This window comes from Perognathus longimembris, chromosome 2, assembly GCF_023159225.1.
Source record: "Perognathus longimembris pacificus isolate PPM17 chromosome 2, ASM2315922v1, whole genome shotgun sequence".
Taxonomy (NCBI): domain Eukaryota; kingdom Metazoa; phylum Chordata; class Mammalia; order Rodentia; family Heteromyidae; genus Perognathus; species Perognathus longimembris.
In genome coordinates this window covers 88,558,042-88,584,119 of record NC_063162.1, presented here as the reverse complement: position 1 = coordinate 88,584,119, position 26,078 = coordinate 88,558,042, and the positions used below count along the sequence as shown (strand labels likewise).

Below are 26,078 nucleotides of genomic sequence, written 5' to 3'. Positions count from 1 at the left end.
GGCCAGAAGCGGCGCTGTGGCTCACGTGGCAGAGTGCTAGCCTTGAGCGGGAAGAAGCCAGGGACAGTGCTCAGGCCCTGAGTCCAAGGCCCAGGACTGGCCAAAAAAAAAAAGAATGTACATTCACTTAAACAACCTCAGACATGACCTGATTTTATGAGAGCCCCTCTCTTTCTGATCCTGCTTGTGCAGTAAATACCTAGAAAACATACCTATTTGATTCATCAAATTTCTAAAACAGTTTTGTTTGAGAGATCAGGAAATAAAAGGGGGTGAGCAAGAAACTAATAGAAGTAAATCTCCCTTAAGTAGAAATACAAGGTATTGGTTTATGATATTATTATTATACCATTGTCTTGGTGGATACAATATTGTATTTAGGGTTTTCCTAAAGTATCTTTAAATTTATATTTAAATTATTCTTAAGTCATATGAGAAGCAAAAACCTTTATTATTTATTTGTCTTGGAAGTAGTAGGGATTAATCTCAGGGCCTAATAATTGGTAGGCAAGTACTTTACTACTTGAACCATGCCCCAGTTCCTTTTTGTCTTAGTTTATCTTTCAGAGAGGATCTCGTGTTTTTGCCAGGCTGGTCTTGGACTGTTATCCTCTTACCTCTGCCTCTTGAGTAGCTGAAAACAAAAGGCAAAATACTCAGTCAAGTGCTGGTGGCTGGTGCCTATTATTCTAGTAATATTGAAAAAGTATATCGAAAACAACAAAAAGGATATGTGAATAATAACAAACACTATTAATTTTGATAATTTCCTGAGGCTTATTTTAGGTTGTGGTTTGTTTACACATACCCACATATTAAGTAAAAGCCACATGTGACAGAATAAAGGTTGTATATTCCACTACTTTTGTTTCCATTTTAAATTATTTTAAAGTAAAAGAAATGGATTTCTTCAAAAGACATGGTAGCCAGACACCAGGGACTCTTGTGGTAATCCTAGCTACTGAAGAGGCTAAGGTCCAGAGAAAAGAGATCTGAGCCAGCCCAGGCAGAAAAGTCCACAAACTTCACCTTTCAAAAAATAACTAGTAAAAAGCAGGGTTTTAGGTGTGGCTTAAGTGATGGAGTGCAAGCCAGGCAAGCAAGCAAGCTGAGCCACTGTAAGGCTTAAGTTCATACCCTTTAGATGGTGTTTGTTTTGTTTTTGGTGTTCTTGAGACAGACTTTCACTGTGCACTTCAGATTGGTCTCAAATTCACAATTCTTCCACTTTTACCTCCCAAATACTGAGATTATAGGTATGTACCACTAGGATCACTCTTTTCCTATATCCTTTCAGAGTTAAAAAAAAAAAAAAAGAAGGTCCCAGATGTATCTCATCTATAAAAAAAAAATAATTACCCATAATCACTACAGCCTTTTCTAGCCTTCTAAATGTTTTATATGCATGGAACACAGTAGTAAATAAGTACTTACTTTGAACAACACTTTCTTATTAAATAAGCACACTAAAAACATTCTTTTCTTTTGCAGATGGACTGAGCTGTGTCCAATGATTGAGCCCAGGAAGAATCATGGGCTAGTATTTGTAAAAGACAAGATATTTGCTGTGGGTGGCCAAAATGGCCTAGGTACATGACATTAAGTCACTGTCCTGATGAGTTTACCGCTACCTTCTTATCTTGAATTTTTGAAGTATTTCTTGAAGTAAATTTAAATATAATCCTGTACCGTGCACATGATTGTATCTATTTCAGGGTTCTGGGCACTAACATTCAAAAGCAGTGAAAATATTAAACATTCTTGTCTATTAATTGTCAAGGGTAGCTACCAGGCTAATAATCTCATCTTACAGGTGTCCCCTAGGGAATAGTATCACACCAGCTTAGAACTATTAAGCTGTACAGATAGTTGAACCTTACATTTTTTTTAGCTTTTCAACATGTTACAAAAAACTTTTCAATAGAAGTTTTAATTAGGCCTTGTAATTAGCCAAGTTTTCTGAACATTTTTAAATTTTGCATGAAAATATCAGTGATACTTTAAATTTTTTAAATTAAAATTTACCCTTTTCCTTAATAATGGCATCTCAGAAGTCTTAAATATTTGTTATAAATAATGGGAAGTCTGAAATGCATATGTAAAGGTAGTTCACAAATTTCATTTTATCAAAAAATTTAGCATCACTTGAGTACAACAAAGTACAAATAGCTTAAGTAAAAAAAAAAACAACCTACTTTTTCTTTCATCCTCATTCATTTCTGTTTTCCATAAGCTACAAAATATAGAAAGAAAAGAATACTTAGATAATTACAATAGTTACTCAGAGGTGAAATCACACTGGTTTTCTTTTTTCATTTTTCCAGAATAAATACATTATTTTTAATGTTATAGAAAAAAATATAATTTTTTCAATTGTAGAATAAATATCTAATGTGTTAGTGTAAGAATAAAAATTCAGAAGGTGAGCATTTGGGTATTCATTGTAAGATTTCTACAACCTTTGTGTGTGTGAAATTTTATTTTGAAAGTTAGATGCTGGAAAAATATAAAAATGATTAAGACCTTAGGATTAGTCATATAATTTTTTATGTTTTCTTGTTTTGCAGGTGGTTTGGACAATGTGGAATATTATGATATTAAATTAGATGAATGGAAGATGGTATCACCAATGCCGTGGAAGGGTGTAACAGTGAAGTGTGCAGCAGTTGGCTCTATCATTTATGTCTTGGCTGGTTTTCAAGGTGTAGGCCGATTAGGACACATCCTGGAATATAATACTGAGACAGACAAATGGATAGCCAATTCCAAAGTCCGTGCTTTTCCAGTCACAAGTTGTTTAATTTGTGTGGTTGATACTTGTGGAGCAAATGAAGAGACCCTTGAAACATGAAAAACAAGGGGACCTGAAGACTCAAGAGAGACTCAAAATATGACCACCATGGCTTTGTTTCAAGAGTTTTGGTTACAAAGTTCTGGATTGGTATTTTGGTAGAGAAAGTTTCAAGTGAGTGAAGGAAGATCCTTATAAAATAAACATTTTTATATGGATTTCCTACTTAATTCAAAAATTATATTTAAGTGGCTACCTACCCAAGAACATATCTAGCCACAAAACTTGAAAAATGATAAGCATTTTTCAGTGAGTTGCTTAAATGAATTTCTGATTTGGCAGCGTGGGGGATGTTCATCAGTGAAATAGCCCCATCTTAGCTCTAGATTCTATATTCCTATGTCATATAAGTGTTCTGTAGTTAAGTCTATTTGTTTTATTCAGTCAATCAAGAACTAAGAAGTAGGCCAGGTGTGGTGGTGCTTGTAATCCAAGAAGTTCTTGGGAAGCTGAGGCAGGAAGATCCTGAGTTTGAGGTCAGCCTGGGCTACATAGCAAGATCCTGTCCCAAAACACAAACAACAGAACTAAGAAGTAGTATATAAGTTGTAAGTCAAAATGGGTACCTCTGAGGGAGCAATTGACAGTCACCTAGTTTCACTTATCTTCATTTGTTTCATTTAATGCCAAATGTATTCTCTTTTTAATTAATCATACCCATGCCCCGTAAAGTCTGTTTAATCCAATCTGTATTTTCAACATAAATGTTAAGCTTAGTACCCAACATTAGTGTATATATATATGGTTTTATATAATAGTTAAAAAAGTGTTGTTCTGGCCAATCAATAGAGGCTCACACCTATAATACTAGATATTCAGGAGGCTGAAACCTGAGGATCACAGTTCAAAGCCAGCCCAGGCAGAAAAAAAACATGAGTCTCTTATCTCCAATTAACCACCCCCAAAACCATAAGTGAGGCTGTGGCTCAAGGTGGTAGAGTGCTAGCCTTGAGCAAAAGGGCTCAAGGGACAGCACCTAGACCCCTAGGTCAAACCCTGTGCTCCCCCCTCCAAATGTTTTCTATACCTTTAGTCCTCAGTTATATACAATCCAGTCATAGTAAGAGTGATTAGTCAGTAAGATAAATCTGTTTATAGGAAGCTTCTAGGAAAAAGACTGCTCATTAGAAAAGCACTAGTAATTCTGCCAGAGTATCAGTGTTGACTTTAAAGTTGTTTTGTTTTTATCAGTTCTAGGGTATTTGGACTCACGGCTTTGCACTTGCTAAGCAGGCACTCACTGCTTGAGCCACATCTCCAGCCCTTTCACTCTGGTTATTTTTAGGATAAGGTCACACTTTTTGTTCACTCCAGCCTGGACTGAAGTCTCCTACTGATGCTTCCAAACATAGCTATGATACCAGGCTCACACAACCATGCCCAAATTTTTTCTGTTGACATGGAGTCTCCAAAACTTTTCAGGGGAGGGGCCTGGGCTGGCATGGAACCTTGATCTTCCTGATTTCAGCCTCTCACATAACTAAGATGGCAGGCATCCCTTGATTTCCCATCCCCAAATTGGCCTAGAACTTCAGTCTTCTCCATCTTCACCTCCTGGATAGCTTTGAGCCACTGGGACCTAGCAACTTTGAACTTTGTATGGGTTAAAAGTATGTTTTCTTGTCCCTTGGCAGAGCACACAAGAAATATTTAATGTAGTTGTCTCTAAGGTTTTGTAATCATTTGAGTTAAATATGTCATCTCATGTGTTATGTGATCACCAAATTCTTTACCAGCCCACCTACTTCTTTCCTAGCAGTGTTTTGCTCTTTTCACTACATAGAGAATGAGTCATATGACGTTGTCATCAATGTTTTTATCTGATATTAAATATTTTTAACTTAAAACAGATTGATCAATTTTATTTATTCATTCAAAAGGAATTTTTAAAAAAGCGACTTTATTGACATGTAATTCATATAACCATGCAAATCACCCATTTAAATCATACTGTTGAGTAGTTTTTAGTATATACATAGGGTTGTTCAGTCATCACCATAATTTCCTAATGCTGTCATCACCTTAAAGGAAAGCAATCACTCATATTCCCTTGTGTTCATTTCCTAGTTCTGCTGTAACAAGGTATTGCAAATTTGATGGTTTAACAAGAGATTTGTCACTGCGGTTCAGGAGGCCAGGTGTTCTAAATCAGAGCATCAGCAGGATTAGTTCCTTCTGGGGGCCCTGAGACAGAAACTTCCCAGGCCTCTCCCCTAGCTTCTGGTAGTTGCCAGCTGCATCACATAGTCTTCACCTCTGTCATTTCATAAGGATAACAGCCAGTTGGATTTCAGACACACACTACTACCACCACCACCAATCCTTTATTATCATAACTACTTACAGCTGCAACAACCGTATTTCCAAATGATGTCACATTCTGTTCTAGGTAGAGATGAATTTGGGAGGAAAGAATACTATTCAATCCAGAATCCTCCAGGCCTTACGCAGCCACTAATCTTTCTGCCACTAGATTTGACTGCTGAACATTTTTATGTAGAAGTTTAAATTTTGTACTCTTGATTTTTAAATCTAATTTTCTTGAGGACAGAAGATCCATTTGTCATCATATTATTTTAGTAGGGTAATCACCCTGTATTCAATGCTGGTTAGAATATTTTAAATATACTAGGTGTTCTTTTTCAGGCTGTGTCAGCAACTATAGAGCATAAAGTATATAGCCAGGAATGATGTAAGTCATAATAAAGTTTGTTTTCCCTTGGTAATCATTATCATAATTTCCAGTAATTTTCCTTTTTCTCCCTATAACTGTTTTACACACTTGTCAATGACAGGATAATGGGCAAAAGCACACTATTCTGAAAGTGTATTTTCTGTTATTTTCCCCAAAGGTTCTGTCCTGTAAACTGTTCTACTTGGTTTTTGTGTCTACTTAATGTATTGTGTCCTTTGCAACAGTGCTTTAATGACAGTAATTCAGTCCATATTTTTGAAAATCATAATATGAACATGAATGTTTAGCATCTTGAAAAAAGTATTGCAATGAACAACAGTAATTAAACGGTGGCTTTCTGGCCTAGCTTTAAGGTCTTGACAGTCTCATGAAAAGATTTTGAGTTGCTTAACTATATTGATATATCAAAATTAAAATATGCCATTTGGTAAACAATTATTCCACCATGTCTATCCATTTTACCTTATATGCTGTTAGCAGGCAAAAAAATGAATTTACTGCATTTGCCAAGATGAGATATTTAGAGCACTTTTTTTTTTAGGATTTCTACTGTTACCTAGTTAGCTGGTATTTGCTAAGAGAGCCAAAGATATACAATACAAAAAAAGATAGCCTCTTCAATAATTGTTGTTGGGAAACTTGGGCATCCATCTGCAAAAAACTAAAAGTGGGTCCCTACTTGTTGCCATGCACAAATAGCAACTCAAAGCAGACAAAGACCTCAACACCAGACCTGAAACCTTGAAATCACTACAAGAAGGAGTAAGAGAAACACTAGAACTTACAGGCATTGGCAGAAGCCTTTTGAAAAGAGTCCCAAGGGCACAAGCCAGTAAGAGAGAGACTTGACAAATAGGATTACATCAAAACAAAAAGTGTCTGCACAGCAGAGGACAGTTACTAAACTAGAAAGCCACAGACTGGAAGACTTTACCAGCAAAACATGAGACAAAGCCCTAGTATCCAAAATACCCAAAGAGCTCAAGAAACCCCTCCCAAAGCTAATAAACCAATCACTAAATGGGAAAAGGTGCTAAAGAGAGACTTCTCAGAAGAAGAGACAGGAATGGCAAACATAAGGAAATGCTCTGTATCCGTGGCTATAAAGGAAAAGCAAATCAAAACAACTCTGAGATTCCATCTCACCCCAGTTAGGTTGGCCAACATTGTGAATTCAAACAAATGTTGGTGGGAGTGTGGTGAAAAAAAGGAATCCTATCGCATAGTTAGTGGGAATGTAGACTAGTCCAACCACTCTGGAGAGCAGTCTGGAGGTTCCTCAAAAAAAATCTATAGATCTTCCCTTTCACTTCCCATACCACTCCTGGTAGAACTCAAGATACCGTAAAGATACTTGCACATCCATGTTCATTGCTGCAGTATTCAAAATAGCCAAGTTATGGAAATAACCCATATATATCTGTCCTACATTAGTTGAGTGGTACAATAGGTACCACGATGTGGTACCTATACACAATGGAATTTTACACAGCCATTAGAACGAATGTTAGTTGCAGGGAAATGGATGGACCTAGAAAAAAAAGTTAAGTGAGATTAGCCAAGCCCAGAGAGACAGCTCATTTTTTTTCTCAGAAGCTAGATCTAAACTACACTGGAACATGATAAGTTATACAGGATTATAGGCATTCACACACAGACTAAAGGAGGGATACTTTTAGGAACATAAAGGCACAACGCCTGTGTGCATCTGATCATATAAAGTAATTCGATATTTATCAAAATGAACTCGGGGAAATGAAATGAGAGGTTTTCCTTTGTTGCTGGTTTTGTTTTCTATCTCGTTGGTTTATCTGTCTTGGGGAGGATAAGTGGTTGGGTCACAGAAATGAAGGGACAGGGTGAACAAATGCAACAGTGGTTGGTACTCATGACACTATGTTGAAAATAAACTATACAACTTGTGGATGGGATGGGAGAGAAAAATGGAGAGCAAGGGAAGGGGTGACATCCAAAAAGAAATGTACTCTACCTGACATCTAACTGTAATCCCTCTCTACATCGCCTTTATCATAACAATTTTAAAAGATTGATACTGTTAGCAAGACAACAGTTTAAGACAATCAAGTCCACAGCAAGCCTCATGAAGTTGGTGCTATTTGGAAGGATGTTGTACAGGTTGTGTCATTCAAAACGTGGTGAATTTTACCTTAAATACCTTCTTTTTACAGTTGCCTCAAGAGATTTTAAAAGTTCTGCTTTCATCTTGCTAACGTTTCTTCTTTCCAGCAGGACTTAGTTGAGGGGGAGGAATCTACTTATCTGGGGAAGGAGAGAAGTGGCACTGTGGCTCAAGTGGTAGAGTGCTAGCCTTGAGCAAAAGAAGCTCAGTGACAGCACCCAGGCCCAGATTTCAAGCCCAGGACAGACAAAAAAAAAAAAAAAAAAAGCAAAGAATCTGACCAAGCGACTCACACCTGTAATCCTAGCTACTCAGTTCAAAGTGAGCCTAGGCAGGAAAGTCCATGAGTCTCTTATTTCTATTTAACCACTTAAAAGTTAGAAGTGTAGCTATACCTCAAGTGATGGAGTGCTAGCCTTAAGCAGAAAAGCCCAGGGACAGTACTTTGGACCCTGAGTTCAAACCCCAGAACCAGCACACAACATACACACAAAAATAATCTGTGCTGAGAAATCTGATTTACTAGCTCTTTGTTTTCTAAAGTTTTGTATATTTTATCATACCAAGTATAAAATGAGGTTCAAGATCTAGTTTATGGGCTGGGAATATGGCCTAGTGGCAAGAGCACTTGCCTCCTATACATGAAGCCCTGGGTTCAGTTCCCCAGCACCACATATATAGAAAATGGCCAGAAGTGGCGCTGTGGCTCAAGTGGCAGAGCACTAGCCTTGAGCAAAAAGAAGCCAGGGACAGTGCTCAGGCCCTGAGTCCAAGCCCAGAGACTGGCACACACACACACACACATACACACACACACACACACACACACACACACACACACAAAAGATCTAGTTTATTTAAGTCTTAGAAAGGATTACCCCAAATTTGACTTCCAACTTTATAAATTTTCCTACTATCCATTTTTAAGTTCTAAGATAACTTTTCATGTTGATCTTTTATAGAGAGCATTCACATTTCATTTAATAAATTAAGGGTAATTTAATATTAACCTCTCTGTTTTGTTTGCTATATATTCCATGATTTTAAAAAATCCATCATTGGGCTGGGAATGTGGCTTTAGTGGTAGAGTGCTTACCTAGCATGCATGAAGCCCTGGGTTTGATTCCTCAGTACCACAGAAAAGACCAGAAGTGGCTCTGTGACTCAAGTGGAAGAGTACCAGCCTTGAGCAAAAGAAGCTCGGAGACAGTGCTCAGACCCTGAGTTCAAGCCCCAGGACTGGCAAAAAAAAATCAGTGTTTGGACTGTCCTCAAATATGTTTCCTTGTTGCACACTTACATTTAAAACTGGACATTAAACAGCATATTTTTGTGTTCAAGGGTGAGTTGAATAATCAGTGAATACCTCAGGGTGGAGCTCTGGTAGAATGTGTGCTTAACCTGCCTTCACTAGATTCTGGGTATAGTTCCCAGTAACCCCTTCCCCAAAATTCTCACTGGGATCATCATAGGTGGGAATGCTATTTCTGTTGGAAATCCATGAGATCCATATGCATTTTTCTGGAATATTAAATTCTCCAGAAAATAATCTCAATATTCTTCCCCTTGTGGGTAGTTGGGATGAAAGGACATCAAGCCTGGCCTTAGGATTTGTGGCACATAGACAAGAAGGCTTCCCAACTCACACTCAGTAAGCATAGTCTGTGTCCTGGTGTCCTTAAATCTGATACCTCTCATGTTTTTTTTCCTGTGAGTGGGGATAATTGCCTTACTAGATGAGTCTCTGGAGCCAAATTCTAACCACAGTTTACAGATTTCTGACAGTTCACTCGTCACTGGCACCTGCTTGCTCTTAACTCCTGAGACACTGGAGGCTTTAGTGTTTACCTTGCAGCAGGTTAATTTGATCTCTTTCCAATCTTCTAAGTGATTCACTATCTGACTTTCCATGTGCATTCAGTCTTTATATAAAAATTGTGGTTTGAGTTGTGGATATCCTAGTATAATCAAAGGTGGTTTTTTTCCCTTATTTTCTTTCCTGTGTGATAACTGTCGAGAAGGAAGGTATGCACATTTTTCCTCTGCCACCTTAAAACAAGGAGTTTCCTTCCTACATCACTCTTCTGATTTCACCATAACTTTCACAAAACTGATCACTGCCAAATTCTGCAAGCCTTAACCTTTGACGTCATCCTCTCACACAGCATTCCATGTAGACAGTCTCAACTCTGGCCTTTTCTATCCCTTCACATGCAACCAACATCATGCTCAACCGTAAGGTTCAACCACTACTAGTATGAGATATCTGATCCCAGGAAAGTCCTTACATAAGCTTGCATTTGCAGGAATGCCAGTGGCTACAGAGAACTTGATTTTAGGCTTCATGCTATCGGAGAAAATAAAATCAGAAAAATCTCAGCTTATTGGTATCTTTGACACATCGATGTAGGAATATGTAGGGAAGTGAGTGTATTTATGTGTTGCACATATATATTTGGTAGCAATGGCCCCTGAAGGTTCTGGAAGCAACAATACCTCAACAGTTACAAAGACACCTAAAGCTCAGATCTTGCTTCTTTTAATTTTATCTTTAAGTAGTTGCATAAAGGAATTAAGCTTTGCTTAAGTTTGCTTATACCTGCTTTCTATTCATTCCCTACCCGGACACGGGTCGACCGTTTCCCTCCTCTCTACATAACGGTTCAAGCAACTGTACCCAGCACACTAGCACAGTCCCGCCCTTCTCGAATCTTATTGGCTAACATGTACGCCTCTCATTGGACTGTGGGCGGGACAAGAGGGAAAGTCTTTCCAGGCGCATGGCGATGACGTCACAGTGTGTGACCGAGTGTCTTCCGTTGCTTAGTCTTGTGGCCTCACCACCCGCTGCCAACTGATGACTGCTCCGCCAGCGACGCCGCCTTCGTAATGACAATTTGTCAATTCTTTCTTCAGGGCAGGTGTCGCTTTGGAGACCGATGCTGGAATGAACATCCCGGAGCCCGCGATGCGGGTGGGGCGCGGCAGCAACCGCAGCCACAGGCCTCAGGTGACGTTTCCTGTTATCCACTGCCGTCGGCACCAGCCGGGAACAGCCTCGCGTTGGCGTCCCGGCTGGTGGGGTCCGGACGCCTCCTGTCTGCCGCCCAGTTCGGGTCCGTGACGCGGATAGCCCCGCGTCGCTGCCCCTCCCAGCCCAGTGGGCGCCGCGCAGCGCTGGTGGTCGGATGTTCCCCTCCCGGAGTTGGACAAGTCGGGTTTTGCCGAATACCTGCGGGCCGGGCTTTGGCCCCGGATGCTAGTGCCAAACAGTGAGTTTCAAAATTAGAAGTGTGAATCCAAGCCACGTTGTGCGGTGGTCGTGGTAGCGGTCGGGAGAATTCGCCTGTGGCGACCCCGGACTCCGCCTTGAAGACCCTAAAGTATACTTGATCTTCTCTCTGGACGCCAAGAAGCTAATTTTTTTTTTATCATATTCTTTTCTGGAGGGAGAAGCAAACGATGTAGGTCAGAATCTTCATTTGGGGGAAGTCGCAAACTCCTTTGAAACTCGAATGCCAGGTAGCCATCTCGCAGAAAAATGCGCACATATGCTTAAATTTTTAGGGTAAAGTTGGGAAGGTTATAGCACTATGTTAAACTACCTAATAAGGAAAAATGTAACTTAAGATTTAAAAGAGAAATCGCCAGTAAATTTGTGCTTTTATTGTTTAGGTAATAACAGGCGTGGATGGAATGGCACCAGCCAGAGATACTCCAGTGTCATCCAACCGTCTAGTTTTGCCAAATCCACACCATGGGGAGGCAGCAGAGATCATGAAAAGCCATCATTCAGTTCTTTTGATTCTGGAACTTCAACTAGCAGGAACAGGGGCTTTGGATTGTCTCAGAACCCATTTGCTTCACCTACCTCTGATGAGCAGAAAGAAGAAAAAAAACTTCTGTAAGTGAAAGTTTTAATCACTACCCATTTGCCCATTTTATTTCCATAAGCACCTATAATTTTATTTTTAAGTAATCTAAGCTGGGCATCTTCGGCTCATGCCTGTAATTATAGCTATTCAAGAGGCTGAGATCTGAGGATCTTGATTCAAAACCAACCAGGACAGAAAAGTCCATGAAAATCTTAACTCTAGTTTATACCCCACCCTACCCCCAAAAACGTCTGGATGTAGGGCGGTGGCTCAAGTGGTAAAACACTAGCCTTGAGCACAAAAACTCATGGACAGCATCTACACCTGAGTTCAAACCCCAGGACCAGACACAAAAAATTAATCTATTATTTAAAAAACATGATTTTATCATGGGTATTGTTATGTATCCTCCTCGACTTTTATTTCACTTAGAAATATTTTTCCATACTAGAAGAATTTTTTGTAGAAACGATTATGCTTTTTTCCACTTTGTACTGATAATATACTATGAATATGTTTTCTAAGGCTAGCCCTGCTGAAGATTAGAAATTGTGCGTTCTTTACAAAGTATCAAGTAGTTATGCATACAGTGTGATCTTCATGACCCAGTAGCATCAATTTTCTTTCTAAAATTTGTACGTTAGTTACAGATATACTTGATCTTCTCGCTAAACACCAAGAAGCTGATTTTGGGGCTGGGGATATAGCCTAGCGGCAAGAGTGCCTGCCTCGGATACATGAGGCCCTAGGTTCGATTCCCCAGCACCACATATACAGAAAATGGCCAGAAGCGGCGCTGTGGCTCAAGTGGCAGAGTGCTAGCCTTGAGCGGGAAGAAGCCAGGGACAGTGCTCAGGCCCTGAGTCCAAGGCCCAGGACTGGCCAAAAAGAAAAAAAAAAGAAGCTGATTTTGGAGGGGGGGGGGGTGGAGGGGAGGGCAGGAGTTGCCCAGCTTGAACTCTGGGCCTGGGCACTGTCCCTGAGCTCTTCAGCTCAAGGCTAGCACCACTTCTGGTTTTCTGGTGGTTAATTGGAGAGATAAGAGTCTCACAGACTTTCCACCAGGACTGGCTTGAACCACAATCCTCAGATCTTAGCCTCTTGAGTAGCTAGGATTACAGGCATGAGCCTCTGGCACCTGGCTCTTAAGAAGCTGATTTTTGTCATAATCTTTTCTGTAGGGAGAAGCAAATGATGTAGGTCAGAATCTTCATTTGCAGGAAGTCACAGACTGACTTTGTTTGCTTTCCTTCACTATTGTGTGATGGATTTATGATATTTCTAAGGAACATTAGTGGTAAAATTCATGACATGCCAAAACACTGGTAATTTCATAGAAAATGAGCAAGTAACAAACCACTCTTCCATCCACCCACCCCGGCTTTTTCAGGGAAGGAATTGTAAAAGATATGGAAGTTTGGGAATCATCAGGGCAGTGGATGTTCTCTGCTTATTCACCGATGAAAAAGAAACCTAATATTTCAGGTAACTAAGAAATTAATGTGTTTTGAGTTGTCTGTTTGGTGGTTGGGGATCAAACCCTGGGCCTCACATATGCTAAGCACTCTGCCACTGAGCTGTAAGCCCACAGAAATAGTATTTAAAAAATATATTCTTACACTAAGACCATACTTACACAGACATTAACTTTAAAAAAGACAAACAGCTTCAATTAGGACACTTAAGACATTGTTTATAGTATACAAAACATAATTCAGATTGAGGTTGGAGAAGGTATTTCTTGTAAGATGTATAGTTAGTAAAGATAGTAAAATGAAGATCCACAACAATTCTGATTCCATAAACCAAAAAATCCCTGCTTTCTTGGTTCCTAGTATGTAAAATTTCTTAACCTGGCTGCCTGCAGTGAAGACAGTTACACATCCTGCTTGCCGCTAAGGCATTGGCTTTCTAGTTGTATTCAGTCTTACCAGTGTTTCCTTCTAAGAATAGTTACTTTTCTTAAACCATGTTAAGACCTATCCTGGAAATAATGGTTAAAGACCTACGGAGACACCATTTCTTTAAAATATCACTTTATATTTATTGAATTTATGTTGTACCTTGTTGTATGTTCCAAGTGCTAGTGATACAGTGGTAAGCTAGGTAAGCAAGATTACATCCTTATGAAGCCTAGGTCTTGGAGAAGGGAAACAAGAAACAATGCAAATAGATAGTTTTAGATAGTGATATTTTAGAAAGAAAATACAATAGTAATGAGCCTTTATTCAGTTTAAATATTAGTATTAAGTCTTAATTATCTCAAAAGTAATCTTGATGCCTAAGGCCCTAAATAGTGATTCTCAAAACGTAAAATATAGATCCTGAAGGCTGCCATATAAAATGTTAGATATACAGTTAAATTTCAGACAAACCAGCGCACGCACACGTGCACACACATGCTAGTACTTAGGATCAGAGTGCTGTGCCTTAGCTTTTTCACTCAAGGCTGGTGTTCTACCACCTGGCTTACAGCTCCATTTCAGGCTTTTTGCTAGTTAATTGGAGATAAGAGTCCCACTGACTTTTTCTGTCCAGGCTGGCTTCAAACCTCAGTCCTAAGATCTCAGCCTCCTGAGTAGCTAGGATTACAGCATGAACCATCTGTGGCCAGCCCAATAATAATATTTTAATATATGTATAACATGTAATATTTGAAAACATATTCATTATGTTTTGTAATGTATTATGTTTGAAATTCAGATTTTCCTGGACATCCTGTATTTTTATTTGCTAAATCTGACAACCATATCCCTGAGACTTCTTAAAAGAATTATGTAAGAAATCCGCTTAAATTAATACTAAGAAATCAATTGCTTTTTTTCACTGTGTTGACATTTCTATTTTGGTATAAAAGCATTGATGAGTAAAACTATTACACCTGTATCTGAGTGTAAATCAAACCATAGATAACAAAGTACTAGCTGACTATAGTAGTTACAATAAAGAAAAAAATTACATGCCATTGTAAGGTAAAGGAGTAAAAATTACTAATTTTGTTAATCTTGTCACATGTGTTAAATACGCTTTATGACAAGATGGTAAGTCCAATAAAGATCTGCCTGTTCCCAAGTATGATATGTATCTTGAGGGAAAATGCCTGTGTGATCATTTGAGTTGAGGGCTCAGCCAACCTCTTTTTTTCACATATCTTTCTTTATTGGAAAGAAGTACCAGCTGTGATTATTAGACTTAGGCATTTTGCAGATATATTCTAAAAAAATGAGTAAATAAATTAAATGAGCCTGTTACTTCAAAGAAAAAACAGACAGGGTTTATTGCCAGTGGTAAAATTCAAGCTTTCATGCAACACTTAGAATTGTGGTAAACTTTTTTTTGTCACTATGAGCATATACTCAATACTCTGATGACATTGAAGACAACATTAACAAATGGGGCAGGGGGACTGTAGTTCTTGTTCAGTTTTGTTGTGTGTTTTTTTATTACAATATATTAGTTGTAAAAAGGGAGATTTCAGTATAATATTTCCATACATGTTTGCAATGTATTACAATCAGTCTCATCCCTTCTATCACATTCTTTTTACTTCCCTAAAACAATTTCAGCAGGTTTCATTGTTCTGTTTTCATAAGTTCAAATAATCTACTTTGGCAATATTCACCCTCTTTTTCTTATTAGACCACCCCCCTCCAAATAGTATCCACACACCTCCAACCGCACCTGTTTCTCTTTCCCTACCCCAACACCCTATTGATCTACAACATACACTGAAGTTTTTTACACTATTTTCATAAATAATTGCAGTATCTTTCAAAATCATTCAAAAGGTTTTTTGAATATTATATAATGATTGGTGTTAACATTTGGAAGTTCTACATAACCTATAGAACCAGTATTTTCCAAATGACCTGTGTGTGGTACAAAATTGTGAATGTATGAAAATCCATTTTAAGTATAAGATAAACCAGTGGTTTATAATGTAGTAGTACAAAAAGTTCATTTCTTTTTCTAGTCCTTGGACTGGACTCGGGGCCTGAGCACTGTCCCTAGCTTCTTTTTACTCAAAGCTAGCAACTCAACCACTTGAGCCAAAGCACCACTTCTGGCTTTTTCTGTTTATGTGGTACTGAGGAATCGAATCCAGGGCTTCATACATGCTAGACAAGCACTGTACTGCTAAGCCACATTCCCAGCTCCCATTTTCTTTTGAGTCTATATTTTAGCTAGCCTTTAAGAAACTTCCACTTAGTTGTGCCATATGTGTCAAAGAAGTGTGTTCACACTTAACTAAAAAGGCTATTCTTAATCTTTTCCATATCCATGAAAATAGCTTTTCTTCATGTACATCAACCATATTACAACAGTGAATGCAGAAGCACATTATAAGAATCTAGGATTGGAGCCAGGTGCTGGTGGCTCACGCCTAGCTCTCAGGAGGCTGAGATCTGAGGATCACAGTTCAAAGCCAGTCCAGGCAGAAAGTCTGTGAGACTCTTATCCAATTAACCAGCAGAAAACTGAAGTGGTACTGTGGCTCAAAGTGAAAGAACTCTAGCCTTGAGCAAAAACAGCTCGGTGATAGCTCCTAGACCCTGAGTTCGAGCTCCATGACCAACCAAAAACAAAAGAATATAGAGTTGGGCATGTAGCTCAGTGTAAAGTGCTTGTCTAGCATGTGCCAAAGGCCTTAAGTTCAAGCCTCAGCACCTCAAGGAAAAAAACCCTATCTCACTATTTTTTTAATTTGAAAAATAAGTGAATGTGGATACATAGTTTCTTTTTTTTTCTTTGGCCAGTCCTGGGCTTTGGACTCAGGGCCTGAGCACTGTCCCAGGCTTTTTTTTTTCTTTTTTTTTTTTTTTGCTCAAGGCTAGCACTCTGCCACTTGAGCCACAGCGCCACTTCTGGCCGTTTTCTGTATTTGTGGTGCTGGGGAATCGAACCCAGGGCTTCATGTATATGAGGCAAGCACTCTTTACCACTAGGCCATATTCTCAGCCCTGTTTCTTATTTTTAAATAATATTTTTGAACACTCTGTTTTCAAGTATGGTAATCATCACTATATATAACCCATGTAAACAAAAGCTTCTTGAGGTCCTTAAGACATCCACTGTAAATAGTGAATTAACATTTCTTATGCAGCTAGAATAATACTCCTTTCGTCCCACCATTGTAAAAATTGAGAAAATTGTTACTCAGGTTATTTTCTGTATTCTGTAAGGAATTTGTTTAATCACCAGGTTTAAGTTACATTCCTGGAAGGAATAGGGAATAACCACAGAGAAAGTGTTCCTTTACATAGAGTGGATATCCATTCTTAGAAGGCAATGTTGTGGCTGAGCCCTGAGTGAAGAGAATATTTGGTTATGGAAACATTCAGAGAAAATATTCTGACAACTTGTATAAAGACCCTTAGGTGGCAGCCAGATCAGGCATGAGTACTAGTGAGCCTCAAACACTGGAGGAGAGTAAAGAAGGCAGAATAATACAACATAAGGCCAGAGAGGTTTCCAAGGGCCAGATGATATTGGGCCTAATTGTATTGGGTAGGCAGCCATGAGGAACTTTAAACAGCGAATATTGTCTGATTAGAAAAAGCTCACTCAGACTGCTGTGGGGATGTAGAGGGTTGGGAGCAGGGGCCAGAGTAGAGGCAGAGAAACAAGGTCAGAGATGATTGCTGCTCCTGATCAGATTAGACACAATTGATCAAATTCAAGGTCTGTTTTGGAGCCTGAACCAGCAGGATGCTGATAAATTTAATACAGAAAGGAGAGAAATTCAGTATGATTCCTAGACTTTTGTTTTTTGTCCTGGAGTGTTACTGGAATTAAAGGAACATCTTTTCCCCATTTCTTATACTTTTCCCCAATTATAGAAGTTATAAGCTGTTGCTTTGAAAACTTAGAAAATATAATACATAACTAAAAGAAAAAGCACCTGATGTCACAGAGGTGACAGTTGAAACATTTTAATATATTTCAAGACATAGACTCACAAACGTAATTTATGTTAATGTGTATGTCTAAAGTTAAGATCATAGTCTAGTGTTTAGCTTCATGTATACTAGGTAAGCACTGTACTATTGAACTACATCCCCAACCCAATAGATTAATTTTTTGTTTTGTCTCTTACTAAAACTGTTGGAATGAACATCCTTGTACAAAACACCCTTGGTTTGCACATATAATTCTCTTAAGTTTAAGTCCTGAAATACTTACAGTTTGGAGAGGATAAACTCCCTTCCCCACACCCCCTCCTCCCCGCGCAAGTTGTTCTTCAGACATTTTGTCTAGGTCTATCCTCTAACCTTCCTGCCCACACCTCCCACATAGTCAGAATCACAGGTATGAACCACCACATTATCATATTTGTTGAGATCTTGTTAAATAACTCTTTTCCTGGAACCATGAACCTTCCAATTTCTGCCTCAGTTACCTGGATTTACAGACATGAGCCTCCTTACCTGGCCTGAGTGCCTAAGTATGTCAACATTTTGAATGCTTGTGATAGTTATTGACAGTTTTTTCTCCAGGAAAGTTTCCTTAACAGCTATTTAGGAGAGTATCTAGTTTTACTCCATACTGAATAGCAATAAACACCTATTTTTATTTTTTGTCAATCTGATAAAACATTTTATCACTTAGTTACATTTAAAATTCCATTAAATCAATTAGTTGTATAAGAGGATTTCACTGTGATACGTCCATCTACACATACTGTGTCACTTGATTATAATCATACCTTGCTTGCTCACTCATTCTTTGTTTTCTTCTCTCCCTTCCCCCCTTTCCAAACCAATACCAACAGATTTTATTGTTCCATTTTCACATGTTTAAGTTGTATTTTTAACTTAATTTCACCTGTTTAATTGCTATTTGAACTTTCCTGTGAATTTCTTGTTTGTATTTGCCCATATGAACTTATTTTTCTTCCTGATTTATAAGAGCTATTTATACATTAAGAACATGAGCTATTACCTTGTCGTATTTGTTAAAATTACTGAAATCTCTCACCTATCATGGGAGTTACATTCCAGAGACACTTGTGATAGGTGAAAATCCATGAAGTAGCAGCATATTTATTTTATTTTTTATATATATTTTAAAGCTTTATGAACTCTTCCCAGTCTCCTATAAACCTTTCCCACTCTCTTATTAACTTTAACCTTTTTATATTGTTTAAAATTTCTAGGCAAAAATAATTAAAGTCATAAATATTATATAAATACCTATGTACAGCAAAATCCCACAATACAGCAAAAATTCTACAATACAGAATTAGATATATGGTTTGTTTTTTTAAAAAAAAACCATGATACAGTAAAGTTGCAGTTAGTGAACTGCAATATATACATGGTTTTCCTAGTTTACAGTTTTCTTCTGTGTGTGTGTGTGTGTGTGTGAGTGTGTGTGTGTGTGGCAGTACTGGGGTTTGAGCTCCAAAGCTACCCTTATGCTTACTAGGCAATTGCTCTACCACATGAGCCAAACCCACAGCCCTTTTTTTGCGGGAAGGAGCTTTTAGTTACTTTTCAGGTAGGGTCTTATATTTTTGCCCAGGACTAGCCTCAGATCTTTCTAGTATCTGGTACCACACATCTGACTTACTTATTGAAATTAGGTTTTGCTAACTTTTTTGCCCATGCCGGCCTCAATCTCTACTTCTACAGCATTTGCGGGTATGGGCCACCATGCCTGGCATCATTTACCTTTTTAGTTTTATTGTAGACTGTGACAGAAATTTTTTAGACTGAGTTTGAATGTATATGTATTCAGATCTTTTATTACTCTTTCTGCTTCACTTTAGAAAATTCTTCCCCATTCAGAGACCAAGTAACTATTCTAATTTTGCATACTTTACTAAGTAGACATTAGAGTAAACCTTTGAATTTTTTCTTATGGTTACCAAAATCTTAATGATAATCAACATTAGCATATTTTCTTGTCTAGTGCCTCAAGCATTACTGTCACAATCATTGGTCTGATTCCTCACTTCAGGTTTTACAGACATTTCGCCAGAGGAATTGAGACTTGAGTACCTTAACTTCTTAACCAGCAATAACTTACAGAGTTATGTAAGTTTATTTACTGTTCATCTACTTCAGTAATAAATTGGCTATCAATTACTATGTTCTGTGTTTGTAGTGAATTGCTTGTGTTTTAGCAAAGTTGATGAAGACTGCTAATTTTTTTCAGATCAATACTTTTAGAAATTGGTTTCTAGATTATTTTCTTTGAAATTGGTTAGCTACTTAAATTGATAATATATTTTGGCAATAGTAGTCAGGAATGTCATTGTTTTTAACAACAAATTACCCATCCTTCAGACCCAGAAATCAAATGGTTTTCATTGTTTGATAGGCATTTATCAAACATTTGTTAGGTATGGATGCCATGATGAATTCTAGGAGAAAAGGTTAAATAAAGCTGGATGCCAGAGGACCATCAAAATGGTGAGACAAAGGACTAGCCAATGCAACAGCGATGCTTACGAGACAATGTGTTGTAAACTAACTGTACAACTTCGAGGAGGGGGATTGGGGAGGAGGGAAGGTGGAAGAAAAATGAGGAAGGAGGTAACAAGTTTGACAAGAAATGTACTCACTACCTTACATATGTAACTATAACCCCTCTGTACATCATCTTGACAATAAAATTAAATTAAAAAACAAACAAAAAAAAAAAAACTGTGTGCCAGTGCCTCATGCCTATAATCATAGCTACTCAGGGGGCTAAGATCTGAGGATTGTGGATCAAAGCCAACCTTGGCAGGAAAGTCCATCAGACTCTTACCTCCAATATACTTCCAAAAAGCCAGATGTGGAGCTGTGGCTCAAATGGTAGAGCACTATCCTTGAGCAAAGAAGTTCAAGGATGGCACCCAGGCCATGAATTTAAGGCCCAGCACTGGCATAACCACACACACACACACACACAACAAAAACAAAAAAGCTGTTAGTTACTTCAAGCTGGAGTAGTGGCTCATACCTATGGCTCATGTCTGTGAACCTAGCTACTCAATCAGCTGAGATCTGAAGTTCACAGTTCGAAGCCATCCTAAGCAGGAGGAAAGTCCATGTTCCCTTATCTCAAAAAAGAAAAAAAATATATAGCAAAAACCTGGAAGTATAGGTGTGGTTCAAGTGATAGAATGTCAGCTTTGAGTGAAAAAACTGGACAATGACTAGGTTCTGAGTTCAAGCACCAGAGTTCTGAGTTCTGGCACCAAAGAAAAGAACAAAAACCTATTACACAAACTTTTTGTGGGGTTTTTTTTTCATAAATGATTTGAAGTTACTGAAGAAATTAACCACTCAGTATTGAGTTAAAGTCTTCCATTTTTTCTTTTCAGCTCACCTCTGTCCAACAGTTAATAAATCAGTGGAGGAATAGGATAAATGAATTGAAGAGTTTAAATACTTCAACTAAATTAGCTCTGGTGAGTATTGGAGTGTCATTCAAGGAAGTAGTTTATTGGTAGTTCTTTTGCACAATATTTCACATTGAGTTTGTAGAGCAAAGCACAAAAGATATACATATTCATGGACAACATCGGTATATACCTGTATATATAACTTTATACATGGATAAACATCACATGAATTTAAGGGACTATTTAGGAGGAGAAGTGAGGGAGGGAAAAAGAAAGATGGGAGAGCGAATAGTTTTGTAATATAATGCAAGTATATATGAAAACAGCATAAAGAACCTTAGTGAGAGCTATTGATCAATAAAGAGTTAGTTAGGGGTGAGACAAAACAGATTCTATAAGAGAAGGTACTGGTGAGAAGAATTGAGACGACAGGAGGTTGAATATAGTAGGCAAGATTATATGTAACTATTAAAATAGAACATGAAACCTGTTGAAATTGTTTTGGGAAGGGGAAAAGAAAGTGATAAAGGGTGAGATTGATTGTAATACATTGTTAACGTGGAAATTAAGTGAAATCCTCCTCTGTATAACTAATTTTTAAAATCTCTGTTAAAATTACCATTTTCACAGTATCGTTTATAGTGAAGATCCTAGAATTGTTTTCTCTCAGAAAAGCAGGGATATTTGAGTGTAGTCATCATCACTTGTAATCCAAACAGGCAGAGCTGGGCACTGGTGGTTTATGTCTGTAATCCTAGCTGAAACTCAGGAGGTTGAGATCTGAGGATCATAGTTTGAAGCCAGCTGGGGCAGTGAAGTCTGAGACTCTTATCTCCAGTTAGTCACCAAAAAGCCAGAGGTGAAGGTGTTGCTCAAATGATAGAGTGCAAGCCTTGAGAAAGAAAGAAAGTTAAGGGACAGCACCCAGGCCCTGAGTTCAAGGTCCAACACTGACACCAAAGAAAAAGGGAAAAAAGAAAAGAAACTGTAGCTAGATCATAAGAAGTCAAGGTTGGGATACATAGTGAGACTATCTCAACTCATTCCCCAAAGTAGAAGAGAAAGAGGAAAGAAAATAGGCATAATTTTACTTTTTTAAAAAAAGTTATTTTTAGGCCAGGTGCTGGTGACTCACACCTGTAATCCTAGCTACTCAAGAGGCTGATATCTGAGGATCACAGTTTGAAACCAATCCCAGGCAGAGAAGCCCCTGTGAGAGTCATGTATGTATGTGTATATATATACATATATATACACACACATATGTATGTATATACATATATACATACACACACACATATATTTTCCCCCCACCTCCTGGGCTAAAGGTGTGGCAAGGCCCTGAATTCAAATCTCAGTACCACACAAAAGAAAATTCTTATTATACTTTGTGCTCCTTGTAGAAATTTAGAGAGTATAAAGTTAAAAGCATCCATAATTACTCAGAGATAGTCTCTCTTCTTTTTTTTTTAATGTGTTTACGTTTTTTGTGGGGGTACTGGGGCTTGAACTTGGGGTCTTGCATTTTTGTTTAGCTCTTTTGCTCAAACTGGCATCCTAATAACTTGAACCACTCCCTCATTTGCTGCCTTTTGCTGGTTAATTGGAGATGAGTCTCTTGCTTGCTTGCCTAGGCTGCCTTCAAACTTTGATCCTCAGATCTCAGCCTCCTGAGTTGCTAAGATTATAGATGTGAGCCACTAGTGTCTAGCACTATTCACTTCTTGATGTATGTTTTTCTATGTATATTCATATTTTGGTTGCATATTCTTTTTAAAGCTCTCTGATACAAAGGATGGAGCAAATCCAACGGCCCCCACCTTTGGCTTTGGAAGTGGGCAAGTAGGAGCATTTGGGTCATCAGGTAAGTAAAAAGCAATGCAAGACTTCACTGAGTCAGAGAAGTAGAATTTCATAAGTTTTGGGTCATAAAGTCTGAAACACATTCCAAAACACCCTTGCAATTAATGCCACCTTCGATTAGGGTGATTCAGAGACATTTGTGAAATGCAGGCCAGGATGGGCATGTGCTTTAAAAGGCACTACCGCTCAGGTTGTAAAAGTACACTTTAAGAGCCAGGCACTAGTGGCTCACAGATCTGAGGATAGTGAGTCAAAGCCAGCCTGGGTGGGAATGTTCATAAGACTCTTATCTCCAATTAACCACCAGAAAACTGGAAATGGAACTATGGCTCAAAGTGGTAGAGCACTAGCTTTGAGCAAAAGAGCTCAGAGACAGTGCCCAAGTCCTGAGTTCAAGCCCCATGACTGACAAAAAAGTACACTTTAAAATTTTTTCTCAGGAGTTTCATAGGAATACACAGCTGTGGTACAGCACCTTGCAAATGTTCTTGTTGTTACATAGCTGTCAGATGACAGCTCTGGTGAGAGGAGGTGGCAAACCAAAGTGGAAATCACTCCCTTGTCTTTGAGATTTCTTGTGTAGGTAATGCACAGTAGCAGAAACAACTGGGAATAGGAGTGTAGTGGTTCATTCTGACCTTTCATTTTCACTCTTCTTTCTGTAAGCTATTTTCCCAGTCTCTAAACATGGCAGACATAAGAGAAAAAGGTCCTGTGGCTACATATTTTTACTCTACCAGATTATTGTTCCCGTTTTCTGTGTTTTGTAGGTTTTCCCATGAATAGCAGCAGCAGTGGCAGTGCTCAGAACTTTAGTTTTAAAACAAGCCCTGGATTTGGCACCACTCCTGGAAGCCCATCTGTGTTTGGTAGCCCTCCAGCATTTGGAGCTGTTCCCTCTGGCAGTTCTGCCGTCTCTGCTTCCACTCCAGCTTTTGGACTTAGGAAACCTGACGTCACATCTGTGGCTGCATTTTCATTTAAGAGCTCTGCAGCTTCCGGTTTTGAGTCACCTGGATTTTCGGGATTTCCAGCCTCTGTGGCAACAGGCCCTGTGGGAGCTCCAGCCTTTGGAAGCAGCAGTGCTATGTCTGGTTTTGGTAGTCTCAGTTCTCAGTCTCACACTGTGTTTTCTAAGCAACCTAATGACATCTTTGGAGGTAGCAGTGTCTCCACCTCTCTCCCAGGCTCAAATGTCATCGTCACTACACAGAATGCGTTATTCACACCCAGAGATCAACTGACAGTAGAAGAACTGGAACAATATCAATCCAAGAAATTTACTCTTGGAAGAATTCCTTTAAAACCACCACCTGTGGAGCTCCTAAGTATCTAAAGGGTAATTTTAAATACAGAATAGAATAGCTTTTATTATTTTTAGTTTTTTGTGGTGGGGGGGTCCAACTTGGGCTTTTATAAAGCATGCTACCTCTGAGCTATACCCTCAGTTCTAAGAATGGATTTTGAAATTATTCTGAGTGGTTCAGATGAGAGAGCAGATGTACACACACACACACACACACACACACACACACACACACACACACGTATCTATTTTTTATGAACAAGATTAACTTTGGATAATTTTAGTAATTTTAAAGTTTCACATTCTTAAGTCTTAACTAAATGAAACATACCTCCCCTGATTAAAAAAAAAAAAAAGGAAAAACCATCATGCAAGGGATTTTTTTGTTACTGTAATCATGAACAGAACTGAAAAACATTAAATAATTTTCTCATTGGTACTGCCTCTTTAAAGTTTCTGTGTAAATTGCTATAGGTCAAACTTAAGCAAGTACTCAGCTACATCCCCAGCCCTACTTTTTACATAAATAACTTACCTGACAAAAGATATGTATTCCAAATCATATCTGGAAATGAGTCAGTCCTCAAAGGATTCAAGTTCCCACTTTATGAAGAACCATCTCCAACTAATCATAGTAAAATCCTAGCGCTTTCCTGCCCCTACACTACTTATAGGTTGATATCTTTGTTCATTCCTACCACTGTAACAAACCCTCTGAGTCTGTGTAATTTATAAAGAACAGAAATTTATTCCTCACAGTTCTCAAACATAGATGTTTCAAGGCCTGGATGTCACTTCAGTGCTGCTGAATGCCTGATCTTCCAGCCTTCCAAGATGATGTCTTGATGCTACATGCTCACATGGCAGAGTGAAAAAATGACAACAACACAATGCTCTGTCCTGGGCTGGGAATATGGCTTAGTGGTAGAGTGCTTGCCTTGCTTACATGAATCCCTGAGTTTGATTCCTCAGCACCATATTTATAGAAAAAGCCAGAAGTAACACTGTGCCTTAAGAACTAGAGTGTTAACCTTGAGCAAAAAGAAGCCAGGGACAGAGCTCAGGCCCTGAGTCCCAAACCCCAGGACTGGAAAAAAAAATCCTCTGTCCTCAGGATCAAGCCTATTATGAGTCCTAAGCCCACCCCTAGAGATTTAGTCACTTTTTAAAAGCCCCACCTTTTAGTAGTAGAACATTGTTGATTCAGTGATGAAATATAGAGAGGGTATAAGCAAATCCTGGTCCTGGCAATTGGGTTACAGGTGTCCTCAGGTCCTAATTGAACTTTAAGGTGCCCTTTAAGCTCTCAGAAAATACAAACAAAGGGCTCACTTGTTAAATATGCCTGAATATAGGAGGGGTGCTTGTTTAATATACCCAGACAGGCTGAGCCCTGATGGCTCATGCCTGTAATCCTAGCTATTCAGGAAACTCAGATCTGAGGATCAAGGTTCAATGTCACAATACCACAAGAGTCTCAGAGACTCTTATTTCCAATTAACCTCCTGAGACTCATATCCAGTTAACCACCAGAAAACTGAAGTGGAGCTATGTCTGAAAGCACTAGACCTTAAGCAAAAAAGCTCAGGGACCAGCACCTTTAGTTCAAGCCCCATAACTAGCAGGAAAAAAAAAATTACTAGACCCGAAATAATGAAAAGATTACTTGTCATCTGCAATAAGACAGCACTTCAGGCCATCCTCAGCCATCTTCCACATCTTTTAGAGGTACAAACATTGACCTTCAGTTAGATAGGAGACAAGATGTAAGCAGGTATGCATAATTCAAACAGTCTAAGTCATCTTGCAGTTCGTGGCTGCTGGTAGTCTGATAGTCTGTTGTCTCAGGATTGGTCAGGTGAGGCTTTGTTCCAGTAAGTTTTTTGTTGTTTTTGTGCTAGTACTGGGCCCTAGGAGCTGTCTCTTAGCTTTTTTGCTCAAGGCTGGCACTTTGGCACTTGAGCAACAGCTCCACTTTGGCTTTGTGGTGATTCATTGGAGATAAGACAAC

At 38.7% G+C, this 26,078-nt stretch overlaps 2 protein-coding genes across 7 annotated transcripts in view; both read left to right on the top strand.

Moving 5' to 3' along the window:
- Klhl7 (kelch like family member 7) overlaps positions 1 to 3,892 on the top strand; it is a 43,084-nt gene extending 39,192 nt beyond the window's left edge. For all 4 annotated transcript variants that reach the window (XM_048339697.1, XM_048339695.1, XM_048339696.1 and 1 more), the window contains exons 10-11: positions 1,492 to 1,589; positions 2,568 to 3,892. In XM_048339697.1, the coding sequence (XP_048195654.1) occupies positions 1,492 to 1,589; positions 2,568 to 2,851 (382 nt within the window). In that variant the 3' untranslated portion in view covers positions 2,852 to 3,892. The remainder of the gene's footprint in view (positions 1 to 1,491; positions 1,590 to 2,567) is intronic.
- Positions 3,893 to 10,495: 6,603 nt separating this feature from the next.
- Positions 10,496 to 24,292, top strand: Nup42 (nucleoporin 42). Of its 3 annotated transcripts, none has more exons than XM_048339699.1 (7): positions 10,496 to 10,696; positions 11,362 to 11,590; positions 12,952 to 13,046; positions 19,524 to 19,600; positions 20,878 to 20,964; positions 22,678 to 22,762; positions 23,532 to 24,292. In XM_048339699.1, exons 1-7 carry the CDS (start codon positions 10,576 to 10,578, stop codon positions 24,095 to 24,097), a joined length of 1,260 nt encoding a protein of 419 aa, XP_048195656.1. In that variant the 5' UTR covers positions 10,496 to 10,575; the 3' UTR covers positions 24,098 to 24,292. The 3 variants fall into 3 exon arrangements, with proteins under 3 accessions (XP_048195656.1, XP_048195658.1, XP_048195657.1); XM_048339700.1 differs by lacking the exon at positions 10,496 to 10,696 and adding an exon at positions 10,713 to 10,958; XM_048339701.1 differs by lacking the exons at positions 10,496 to 10,696; positions 12,952 to 13,046 and adding an exon at positions 10,711 to 10,958.
- The last annotated feature ends 1,786 nt before the right edge of the window (positions 24,293 to 26,078 follow it).